At 42.5% G+C, this 12,090-nt stretch overlaps 1 protein-coding gene across 1 annotated transcript in view; it reads right to left on the bottom strand.

Moving 5' to 3' along the window:
• Nucleotides 1–12,090, bottom strand: part of Dscam1 (Down syndrome cell adhesion molecule 1) — a gene marked incomplete in the record, with an annotated part of 1,133,347 nt that overhangs the window by 839,591 nt on the left and 281,666 nt on the right. Inside the window, 1 exon segment of the mRNA XM_070098007.1 lies at nucleotides 1,647–1,796. Within this exon segment, the coding sequence (XP_069954108.1) occupies nucleotides 1,647–1,796 (150 nt within the window).

Below are 12,090 nucleotides of genomic sequence, written 5' to 3'. Positions count from 1 at the left end.
AGCTCCCCTTCCCCTTCTTCCCCAGCTTCCCTTCCTCTCCTACTCCCCAGTTCCTCTTCCCCTTCTTCCCCAGCTCCCCTTCCCCTTCTTCCCCAGCTCCCCTTCCTCTCCTACTTCCCAGCTCCCCTTCCCCTTCTTCCCCAGCTTCCCTTCCTCTCCTACTTCCCAGCTCCCCTTCCCCTTCTTCCCCAGCTCCCCTTCCCCCTTCTTCCCTTTCCCTCTTCTTCCCCAGCTCCCCTTCCTCTCCTACTTCCCGGCTCCCCTTCCCCTTCTTCCCCAGCTCCCCTTCCTCTCCTACTTCCCAGCTCCCCTTCCCCTTCTTCCCCAGCTCCCCTTCCTCTCCTACTTCCCGGCTCCCCTTCCCCTTCCTCTCCTACTTCCCGGCTCCCCTTCCCCTTCTTCCCCAGCTCCCCTTCCTCTCCTACTTCCCGGCTCCCCTTCCCCTTCTTCCCCAGCTCCCCTTCCTCTCCTACTTCCCGGCTCCCCTTCCCCTTCTTCCCCAGCTCCCCTTCCTCTCCTACTTCCCGGCTCCCCTTCCCCTTCTTCCCCAGCTCCCCTTCCTCTCCTACTTCCCAGCTCCCCTTCCCCTTCTTCCCCAGCTCCCCTTCCCCCTTCTTCCCCAGCTTCCCTTCCCCTCTTCTTCCCCAGCTTCCCTTCCTCCCCCTTCTTCCCCAGCTCCCCTTCCTCTCCTACTTCCCGGCTCCCCTTCCCCTTCTTCCCCAGCTTCCCTTCCATTCTTCTTCCCCTTTTCCCCCTTCTTCCCCAGCTCCCCTTCCCCCTTCTTTCCCCAGGTTCCCTTCCCCTCTTCTTCCCAGGCTCTCCTTTCCCCCCCTTCTTCCCCAGCTCCCTCCCTCCCTCCTTCCTTCCTTCTCAGGCTCCCCTTCCTCCCTCCCTCCCTCCCTCCCAGGCTCCCCTTCCTCCCTCCCTCCTTCTCCAGCTCCACCTCCTCCCTCGTTCCCCACCTCCCCTTCCTTCCTCTTTTCCCAGCTCCCCTTCCTCCCTTCTCCAGCTCCCCTTCCTTACATCTTCCACAGCTCCCATTCCTCATTTCCTACCTCCCTTCTCCCCCCCCAAATCCCCTTCTTTTTACGGAACCCTTCCTCTGACCCTGCTGCCTTTCTACAGAACTCCCTCTAACCCTCCTACCCCTGCTGCCTTCCCTTCTACAGCACTTCCTCCTCTCCTCTTGGCTTCTTCCCTGCCTTCCTTCCTATAGACCCCCCCCCTTCTCCTAAGTTCCTCTCACCCCTTTATCCCTCAATTCCCCGCTCTCTTTCCTTATCCCCAAGCCCAACCAGACCCCCTCCCCTCCTCACATTTTTTTCAAAACCCTTCCCTTTTTCCTCAGCCCCATCCCTTTTAAGGACCTTTCAGTTCTCCCCCTCCTCTCTCTTCTGAAGAGCTAATTTTTCCGTCTAGCTTCTTCCTATCCATCCTTTCCATTTTTCCCAAGCTCCCTCCCTTGTCCAGAGAACTTTCCCTCCTCCTTCCCTTCTCTAACTTAGAAGTATCCTAAGATAAACCACACTATTGTGGTAGGCTATCCATCCAGTTCTACCAGCACATTTATTTATTCCAACCTCTTGCCGACCTAACTTTTCCTACCCCCTACCCTGGCTGCCCACATGTCTGTGTTATTGACTTACCAGAGATGACAAGTCGTCCAGCAGTAGCAGAGAGGCGGGTCTCCTGAGTGAGGCGGTGAACAGTGCGACATTTGTAGCTTTTGAAGCCGTCCTCGGAGCTCACAGAACGAATATGTAGTTCTCCGGAGGGAAGGACCAAGTACTTGCCGTCTGAGTGGGAGGGACAAAACACACCATTGTTAATACACCTTCCTCGCAGACTGCTGGTGCAGACACGTAGCTACTCACAGCAAGAGCCCACGAGGGCCATGGAAGAGGCCCTTGAGGGGTCTAGGAGATTCCTACCAAGTGTCCAGACCAGCTCTTACGGCTAACTCTACCTCCTGGACTTTTAACCATCATTTAATAATGTATTATTTTTATAATTCTGTTAAGTTTCCTAAACGCATGATATATTTTACTCATAATTTTATTACGGTAACATCGTCATAATAAATATTATACAATGAGTATAATTAATTAGTTATAGATGTTGTTATTGATGATAATACACTGCAAGACAAACCATGATAACTTGATAACGGATAAATCATATTTACTATTATTAAAATACTCAAGTATAAAAAAACACTTATGAATTTCCGAAACAAAACAAAACAAAAAAAACTCAAACACTATAAAAATATCTGAGCAGTTTAGTGTGTATTAATAAAAATTTTAAATTGCTATTTCAAATCTTGTCTAAAAGTCCAGGACACAGGGTTACCCGCTTGTATGTCCCAATATCAAGCTCATCACAGATTCACTTTGGATACGGCAACAATCACCGGATGTGTGTATGTATATTAGCGTAATGTTTCCGTAAGTTCACAACCTCGTTATATTGTGCTGCTTTGTCCTACCCCTGGATCCTGCCAGCCTGCTCCTGACTCCTCCCACCACCTCTACACTCCCCACCACACAGCCTCTGCCTCCGCCCACATCCGTCTTGCTCACATCTTGGCCGTCATGGGGGAAACACGAGAAGTTTTAGGAGGCTCGACATACGCAAAATATGACCTACGTTTATATATTTACGTTAAATCCTTCTGAAAAGTTACCATGTGAAAGTGAACCTGTGATGGCAACAAAACCTGTATAAAGTTTACCATGTTAATGAAACAACTATATTCAAAATATGCATGTGAGGTGAGCAAGATGTGAGAGCAGCTGGGAGCCGCTTCACTATGACATCACTAACATCAGTAATGTGAGGTGAGCAAGATGTGAGAGCAGCTGGGAGCCGCTTCACTATGACATCACTAACATGGTAAACTTCCTCCCCCGAGGACATGACAGTGTAGCCAACACACTCTTACCCTAACATCCTATGCACCTTAACCTTTGTGTATCTTCAAATTTTTAACTGTTTTATTGCAAATTTAATGAAGTTAAATAAGAAATATATTTTATGTTAATAAAGCATGTTAAGGTTTTAATTCCAGTAATGCTCTTAACTATATATCTAAAGTCAATGTAACATGCAATTTAATTTAAAATATTAACTTCAGTAATGTACATTTATCAATCTAATAAAAGATTTTACTGTAATTTATAACTATATTCCAAAACAAATAGTAATTTAGCTATATAAAATACAAATCTTAAATAATAAAAAGTTTAATACCTTAATGTGAGAAGACAATATTGGTGTTCAGCTTCTTATATAAATTTAATTAAACCGATGATTTTTCCTTTATTATTATTAATGATGAACACCAGTGTTCTCTCTCACTTAAATGACAATGACCTGGATTTTCACATTAAAACCAATAATTTAGCAAGGTGAACACAGAGATGGTGATTGCTAGTGTTGTCGTCACTGTCTCGCCAGCATATCTCCAGCATATCTATCACCACCATAACAGTATAAGCAACAATTAAGTCTCATTACTCGCTGGGCTTCAAAAAAAATGACAATTTCCTCTGAAATGTGGCAATTGAATAATAACTTCCGGTCTGCTGGTGCTGTCAGCTTGGGAAAGAGTAATGCGGTTATTTCTTATGGGAGTTCAGATGCAGATAAGATGTCAGTGAAGCATGGTGAAGGTAGATAGAGTAGACGGGCAGTCAGGTGAGCTAAGCCACAGCGCTCACCTCTCAACGGTGCTACGAAACTCAACACAACCAACACTAGAATAATTCCCAAATACTGAAGGTAGACAACAATGTGGCATTGGCGCCACTGCTATCATGGCTGCCTGGCGTCTTCAAGGAAGAAGATACTTGTAGCATTATTATATATTATCTTAATAAAGTTATTTATTAAGAAGAGAGCACAAATAGTAGATTCATCACATAAAACACCTGGTCCAAGGCTAACTATTCTGAGGTCACCCTGAAAAAATTAAGACATTCCAATGAGATTTAGAGAGAAAAAAATTCTTCGATTTAATTTTCAACAACAAAAATAACATGAAAATGGAGCTTACTGCATATAATAGCTGATATATATTTTTTATACAGCTTATCGATTATCAGATTATGTATTTTCAATACACACAGATGTAGTGATCCGCAGCAAATTTAATCGATACCCCGGTTCATTCCATATATTTGGTCAATAAAGTCGTCATATCACTCCAACTGACAAGAATTTAATGTTACAAAATTTGTTATGGATGAAGTATTCGAGATGTTGGCTTAAACAGGAATGCTCTTCTTACCGAATAAGGCAAGCGAAAATATGTGTATGCAATAGTTTCGCGAAAATCATTCTGAACCTAACGAAAAAAATATATTTCATTATGTTTGTTTATTAAATTATTGTAAACTTATCTAAAATATATTTAGTTGAAATAGGCTAAATTAAATTGCGCTTGTTATAATAAGGTTAGGTAAGTTTTCTAAGGTTCTTTGGGTACAAAATTATTAATTTTCACATTAACATAAATTAAAAAATATATCTTTAAACATACAAGAGAAATTTTTTGAAAGGACCTAATTTTACACGAGTTCTTCATAATTGGCCAATTTTACCTATTCGGTGTTAGTAAATTTTAACCATATAGAGTTGTAATAATACGTGTAAATTCATTACGTGCCTCACGTATTAACGTGAACACAGCAGTAAAATACAACCTGTGTTGACATGTACATCATCCATCAGACAGCTGCCAGTACACCTGTGATATAAAATGTTAAAATCTGACAATGTGTCAAACTTACAACAGAAAAATATTATTTATGTCATTAAAACTTAAAACAAACAAGTAATGGCGAAAGTACTCCATGTTCTGTAATAATAATATAATAATTATGTAAGTTATTACAAATGTTACATCGTAAAAAAAAAGTGAGGAAGATGTACCATAAGTGATGTATCAAGAATCTGTACAAGTGTGAGAAAAATGCAGTGTACGTGCAGTGTGAGGATGAGGCACCGCACGTGCAGTGTGAGGATGAGGCGCCGCACGTGCAGTGTGAGGATGAGGCACAAGTGAAGAGTGAGTAAAATGTACAGTACCGCAACTGAAGTGTGACTTAGCTACCACCCTGGGACCAGGAAATGGAGTTAGGTATATGGTACCATAAGTAGCAGAGGGGAAGTAAGCCTGGCCTTCACCCGTGACCCACGAGTGGACGCTGACGAAGTCGCCGACGAAGGATGGGATGGAGCACTTGATGATGGCGGCATTTCCCCTGATGACAAACTCGTCGCTGACACGGGTCTCGTACGCCTGAGCCACCACTGTAACACCACCACCACCGCCTCCGTCAGCCGGAACTCTCCAGTTATATGTATTTTGTGACGCAGCCGGAAATACCACCCAACACGAATATGATCCAGCTGGATAAATTACTCATTCAAAGGGCGATACTGGCCCATTTACCTAACTGAAATTATACTGACAAACCTGTAACATACCTACGACAGATTTCGAGGGTCCTGCCCTTGCAGTCAGACCTAAGGCCAGGGTTTCCTATCGGCGGATTAGTTAACCTGGTTGTTGGTGATGGAGGCCCAACAGGACAACAACCATCACAACCCAACTGGTTAGGCACCTACAGGAGACTGTGATCTAGTTCCCACCGTGAAAACTTCTGTCTTCGTTCGGGCAATATTTATATCTGCTGGTACCATCAATGTTTACAGTGTTCTCTAATCGTTCACAAATAACTTTTACTTTTGAAAAGAAACTCTAGACGTTTCAGTCCATCCGGATCAAGTCACAAAAGACTTGATAATGGACCTGGATGGACCAAAACGTCGTCGAAAATGTGTTGTTGTATATTATTACAATCATGGAGAACGCTGAACCCGTAGGAGTTACAAAGCGCCAGGGAAATAAAAGATATTCAGATTCGATCCAAGGAAAGGAATAGTAATTCCAATTCTTTGTATCAAGAGCCTTTTGGCATCAAGACAACTCTTGAATGACACTGTTGATTTTCACTAAATATATTTTAAAGCTTTCCCAAGTAAATTGTTATGACATTGTGCAGATTGGAGATCAGCCCCCTCAATTATCTTCCATGTATATATTATAAAGCGCGTGTCTCTGTTCCGGAGACAGCAATCTCGGTAATTAGACTACCAATAGTTTGAGTGTTTTACTGATTCTGTGCGGGTAGTATACATTTTCCAGCTCTTCTCTTCTCTTCTCTTCTTTTCTCTCTCTCTCTCCTGTTTTGAAAAAGGTTGAGCACAGAACAAAACTGTAGTCGTGAGGGCACCACTGATTTAAAATGTACCATAACTGGCATTACTTCTCTTTTTCTGAATGTTCTCATAATCCACCTTGTCACTGTCTTGACCGTTGCTACATTTGCTTAATTCTGTCTTATGTTCTATGAGATGTTTGCTTCCATTATGTATACTGGGCTCATTATGAGCTCATTCTTCCCGTATCTAAGCAGTAAAAATTTGTAACTATTGAACATTATTTCCCCATGGAAAATTTGAATGATATTTTATTGAGGCAACGTTTGGTTACAACCAAGGACACAGAGGGTATAAGTATATAGGTAACTTGAGGTGAAAGAGCATAAGCACTGCAATGGGCCTACTGGTCCATGTTGTAGGTACTCGTAGTATTATTATTATAATCAAAAAGAAGCGCTAAGCCACAAGGGTTATACAGCGCTGGGTACTCGTAGTAATAGTATTACAAACAGTCGTAGTCACAGCGTATAAGTGGAAGTAACTCTTGGTTGCTATGTGATGGCAGGGTTTGTTGTTATGAAGAGAACTCTAATTATTATAAACAAAACTAAGCGCTAAACCCACTAGGGTCAACTCTTGCTAATACCTCAGACATGAGGAAGCTTCTTTTATTTAGTTTAATAATGTCTGAAATGGCTATTAAAGGTATTCAAGGCATTTACGTCTGCGGAAATTTGCTTCTGTGATCACTAAACAGCCGTCACTGAATCTCATTAACAGACTGCTGCAGTTCCTGTTCTTTACACATGCGTTGGTCTGGCTGTCGTTTTTGCATTCATTGATGCGTTAGCTGAGATGTGTTTGTAGAGTACGTGAAGTCATTTATGGTCAGAAAATTAACCAGTCGTGGAGACCAAGCCTTTATCATATCACACAGTAAAAACTAGTCTCCAAACGAGATGTTTTCCATAAAATAACACGGTGGCATCTCAGCACCCTTTCGAAGACTTTTAGATTCAACTATTATAATCATAACTAAGCGCTAAACCCACAAGGGTCATACATATAATGTGTAATTTTTTGGTCTAATTTTTTGCCATCTCTCTGCTACCAGCTTTATAAAGAGTGGTTATGTCCGTGCTTTTTTAGGGCCTCTGGCATTTCAACTGAACATAAGCTTCTCCTCTAAATAACACTGAGTACGTGTGCTAATGGTACTTTACATTTCCTAATAAACAGCGCTCCATGAACCAGGTCCAGATGCTGTGTAAGTAGACATTGTCATGTTTCTTTCCAAGTTCGTAGGATTTCTGTAATATAAGATGCCGAGTTAATGATGATAGTCTTCCAGTCACCTGTTCACTCCAGGCTGGAATACTGCTGAGTCAATGATGATACTCTTCCAGTCACCTGTTCACTCCAGGCTGGAATACTGCTGAGTCAATGATGATAGTCTTCCAGTCACCTGTTCACTCCAGGCTGGAATACTGCTGAGTCAATGATGATCCTCTTCCAGTCACCTGTTCACTCCAGGCTGGAATACTGCTGAGTCAATGATGATAGTCTTCCAGTCACCTGTTCACTCCAGGCTGGAATACTGCTGAGTCAATGATGATAGTCTTCCAGTCACCTGTTCACTCCAGGCTGGAATACTGCTGAGTCAATGATGATAGTCTTCCAGTCACCTGTTCACTCCAGGCTGGAATACTGCTGAGTCAATGATGATAGTCTTCCAGTCACCTGTTCACTCCAGGCTGGAATACTGCTGAGTCAATGATGATACTCTTCCAGTCACCTGTTCACTCCAGGCTGGAATACTGCTGAGTCAATGATGATACTCTTCCAGTCACATGTTCACTCCAGGCTGGAATACTGCTGAGTCAATGATGATACTCTTCCAGTCACATGTTCACTCCAGGCTGGAATACTGCTATATAACCACAGCTCTAACAAGGCAACGAGATTGCTGAGCTGCAAAATGTACAGAAAACTTTCCCTGCTTGTATACATTCAATCATCTGAACTAAGAGGAATGTTGAAAGTATCTTAAACCGTCTCATGAAATCGTAATGACACGATTACAAACAAACCATACCACGGGTGGGGTTTGAACCCGCGATCAGAGAGTCTCAAAACTCCATCGCGTTAGCCACTGGACCAGCTAGCCACAATAAGATTCATCCAACTAGGTATATTTCTACACCATAGGAAGGTTAGCATAGGCACCACTGTGACCACAAATGCAAGCTTTTACAGACGAATCTCCAGCTAGCGTGGCCGTGACGAACTCTAGTTTGTCTCTAGCTCAAACTCTAGTTCGTCACGGCCATGCTAGCTGGAGATTCGTCTGTAAAAACTTGCATTTGTGGTCACAGTGGTGTCTATGCTAACCTTCCTATGGTGTAGAAATATACCTAGTTGGATGAATCTTATTGTGGCTAGCTGGTCCAGTGGCTAACGTGACTGTCTGGAGTTTTGAGAGAGACTGATCGCGGGTTCTATCCCCGCCCGTGGTATGGTTTATCTTAAACTGTATTCCTTGGAACGTAGGTGAAAGGAACGTCATAATTTACACCTGGAAACTCCTGGTCCAACCCTCATCACTGAAATCACTTCGTATGACAAAGAGACTTGACAGATGGATCAAAATACCTCCAATAAAAAGCAGGGGCACAAAGTGTACACTAGAGAAAACTAACTCACTGTCAGAGGTCCCTGACTCTTCAACGCCGTCCCTCCATGCATAACAAACCTTTGGTTGTCAAGAGGGAATTGGACAAGTTCTTCAAATCAGTGTCTGACAAGCTGGATTATGATTCATACGTTAGAATGTGTGCGACCAGCAGTAACGACCTGGTTGATCAGGCCTTGATCCACAGGCCTGGTCTGAGACCGGGCCAAGGGAAAGGGACGCTGAATTCCAGGGGCATCCTTTAGGTATCCTTCATAAAGAGACAATTTGAATTTTGCCTGGGTGAAAAAATTTTGAAATTTTTATTTTTAGTATGAATGTTTTAGTTTGTTATATAGTGGTAATTTCTTGGGGTAAATTCTTTCGTTTGTTGCGGTTCAGTAGGCATTTTAGCATATCTCTTCCTCCTCTTGCGAAGTTTTCCACATTTTAGATCTAGGTATGATCCTTTTAGGCTTTTTGAATCGGACATAGTTAATACAGAATTTGAACGTTTCTGCATTCATCTTATTCCATGCACTGGTTTGTGTTTAAAGTGCTTAGGAAGGTTTCTTACGGAATGTTTGGTATTCCCTTGTCTATGTACTAGTCAATTCTCTAATTGCTGAAATTGAATTTACTTAACCTGCCCTCATGCAAACTAGTATTTACGTTCTCCATATATATATTAATGCTTGTTTGCACTTTAACTAGGTTATGATCTGAGTGCATTGTGCTAGAGATTGTGTGTGTGATTAGTTCCACTTTGTCAAAATCACAAAGTCTATTTTATTGTCTAATATGTTTTAATATTTATTACATCTAATCAAACTTTTCGCCAAGTCTCAGGAGGAAAAGTATGTCTACAACCATTATTCCGGTAATACATATATAACCTAGAGAGACAAGGATTATCAGAGAGTTTGTGAGGTTTGTGTGGCATATGTGAGACAGAGATATGTAGATATTATTAATGTATTAATGATATACATACCGTACCGACAGAGAGACGAGTAAGACCATGCGCAACAGTTTGGTATCTTCACTGATGACAGGGTTCACTGTTCAGCAGGCTTCTTCAATCAAAATACAAGTGACGACATACATAATAGAGACAACAGAAGTAGACATATTAGGTGATGAGACTCTCAGCCCTGATAAGTGTTCAGCTATATAACTTCGATCGAAGCTATGGAGCCGAACACTTACCAAGGCTGAGGGACTGTCCACCTCATCACTACATCTTCACTACTTATGATGTCGCCTCTATATTTCTACTGAAAAAGACTGCTGAACAGGCGAAACGTCTCATCAATGAAGATAAACTACTGGATACGTGTCTTACTAATCTATGTGGATACTGCTCCTCAAGACCCATCACACAGCCTTCACTCACCACCTGCTACACCTACTGCTCACTTTATCACCAGCACCAGAATATACCTGCTGCTACAGACCAAAGCGTACACCACACTATATCCATCTCGAAAGAATACCACTTCAACCTACATAATACGACAACGCCTGCCTTAACAGTCACTGAAGCAGAGGAGAGAGAGATGCATGATCATATACATCTGGAAGGGACTTGAGGGCATTGTCCAATATTTACACATTGTCATTACATACTGGAGGGAGAGATATGTGAGGAAGCGCAAGACACACCCAGTGAAATGTAGGGGTGCGGTAAGCACAATAAGGGAACAGTGTATCAACATTCGTGGTCCCAGATTATTCAAGATCTTACTGCTGAGACAAGTGCAGAAGTCTCCAAGAGGAACCTGAACAAGTATCTTCACCAGGTGCCAGATCAACCAGGCTGTGATGAATAGGTGGGGTTGCAGGCCAGCAACAGCCTAGCTGACGAAGCAAGCACCAGACAAGCCTAGCCATGGCCGGGCTCCGGGAGTAAAAAAAAAAAAAAAACACCCCGAACTCAGAGGTATACCTTCACTACCCCTTTAGAGTTTTCCTACTCTTGCCTCCCAGCTTGGAGTCAGGCTTTTCTGTTGACTGCCGGTTCTATCAAGCTGCTGCTGTTTGTGGCCAGCTGGCCCAACTAGCCCGGCACAACTTGCTTGATCATGCACATGACGGAAGTAGTGAACAAATATCGTCTTTAAAACTTGTACACTTGTTTTGGTAACATTTCTGATGTCTGTTGGTAGCAGGCTGAGTAGTCTTGTACCCTAGATGTTAACAAGTTTTCTCTTATGTAGAACATATCCTTTCTCCTTTCACTGGGTCTATTTTTACACTTCCACCCATATCTCTCCCTCCAGTAAGAACATAAGAAAGGAGGAGCAGTGCAGTAGGCCTGTTGACCCATACTAGGCAAGTCCTTCACAAATCCAAAAAAAAAAGATTCCTTTAATCTGAAGCAGCAAAACGACTTTAATGTGGCATTTTATTGTGGCAATAAAATGTCACATTAGTTGTACTTGTGTCCTTTTACTTTACACATTGTCGGTAATTCTACCAATATTAATACAATTTTAACTAACCCATATACGTTATGGTAGTGTGTAGATTTGGGACTAGGCCCTCAAGTATGTTCTTTGTATATCTTTATCAAATACCTCTCTCTCTTCTCCGCTCCAGAGTACATTCCAGGTGCTTCAGGCAGTAATTCCCTCCCCCCCCTCCCCCATATCTCTCCCCTACCTTAAACGAAGCCGTAAACGCCGAACAATAATCAAAACGAGAGAGCACACACTGTGTAGTATCAGTACTCTTCACGGCTATCCTACAAATTTATGTTAATATGTGAATTAGTGGAGCCTCGGTACTGTAACTCATTTATCACTATCCTGTTTGGTTTTTTCAAAGATTAAAGATTAATAAAAAATGTTGCATCAAAATACAATATGAAAAATGTAGAATAAGTATAAATTCCTTATGTAACATATTGGCGAGAGAAGAATGAAGCAGGGGTGAAACAAGAATGAAGCAGGGGTGAAACAAGAATGAAGGAGAAGTGAGAGAGGCTGAGATTATGAGTTCCGTGCTCTAATCTCCGCGATGGCTCTACATGATTACCGTAAGATGTGTGTGCCTTATAGAGATGGCCGTTCGAGTCCACCCAGGCTTGCACACTGACGAAGTCGGCCACGAAGGAAGGGATCATACACTTGAAGAGAGCAGAGTTCCCAGCCAGCACGTCCTCGTCGATGACCCTCGTCACGTAC

The sequence above is a fragment of the Cherax quadricarinatus genome, chromosome 4 (genome assembly GCF_038502225.1).
Source record: "Cherax quadricarinatus isolate ZL_2023a chromosome 4, ASM3850222v1, whole genome shotgun sequence".
NCBI classification, from domain to species: domain Eukaryota; kingdom Metazoa; phylum Arthropoda; class Malacostraca; order Decapoda; family Parastacidae; genus Cherax; species Cherax quadricarinatus.
The sequence above is the reverse complement of the archived record's forward strand: the minus strand, read 5'-3'. Positions and strand labels throughout refer to the sequence as shown.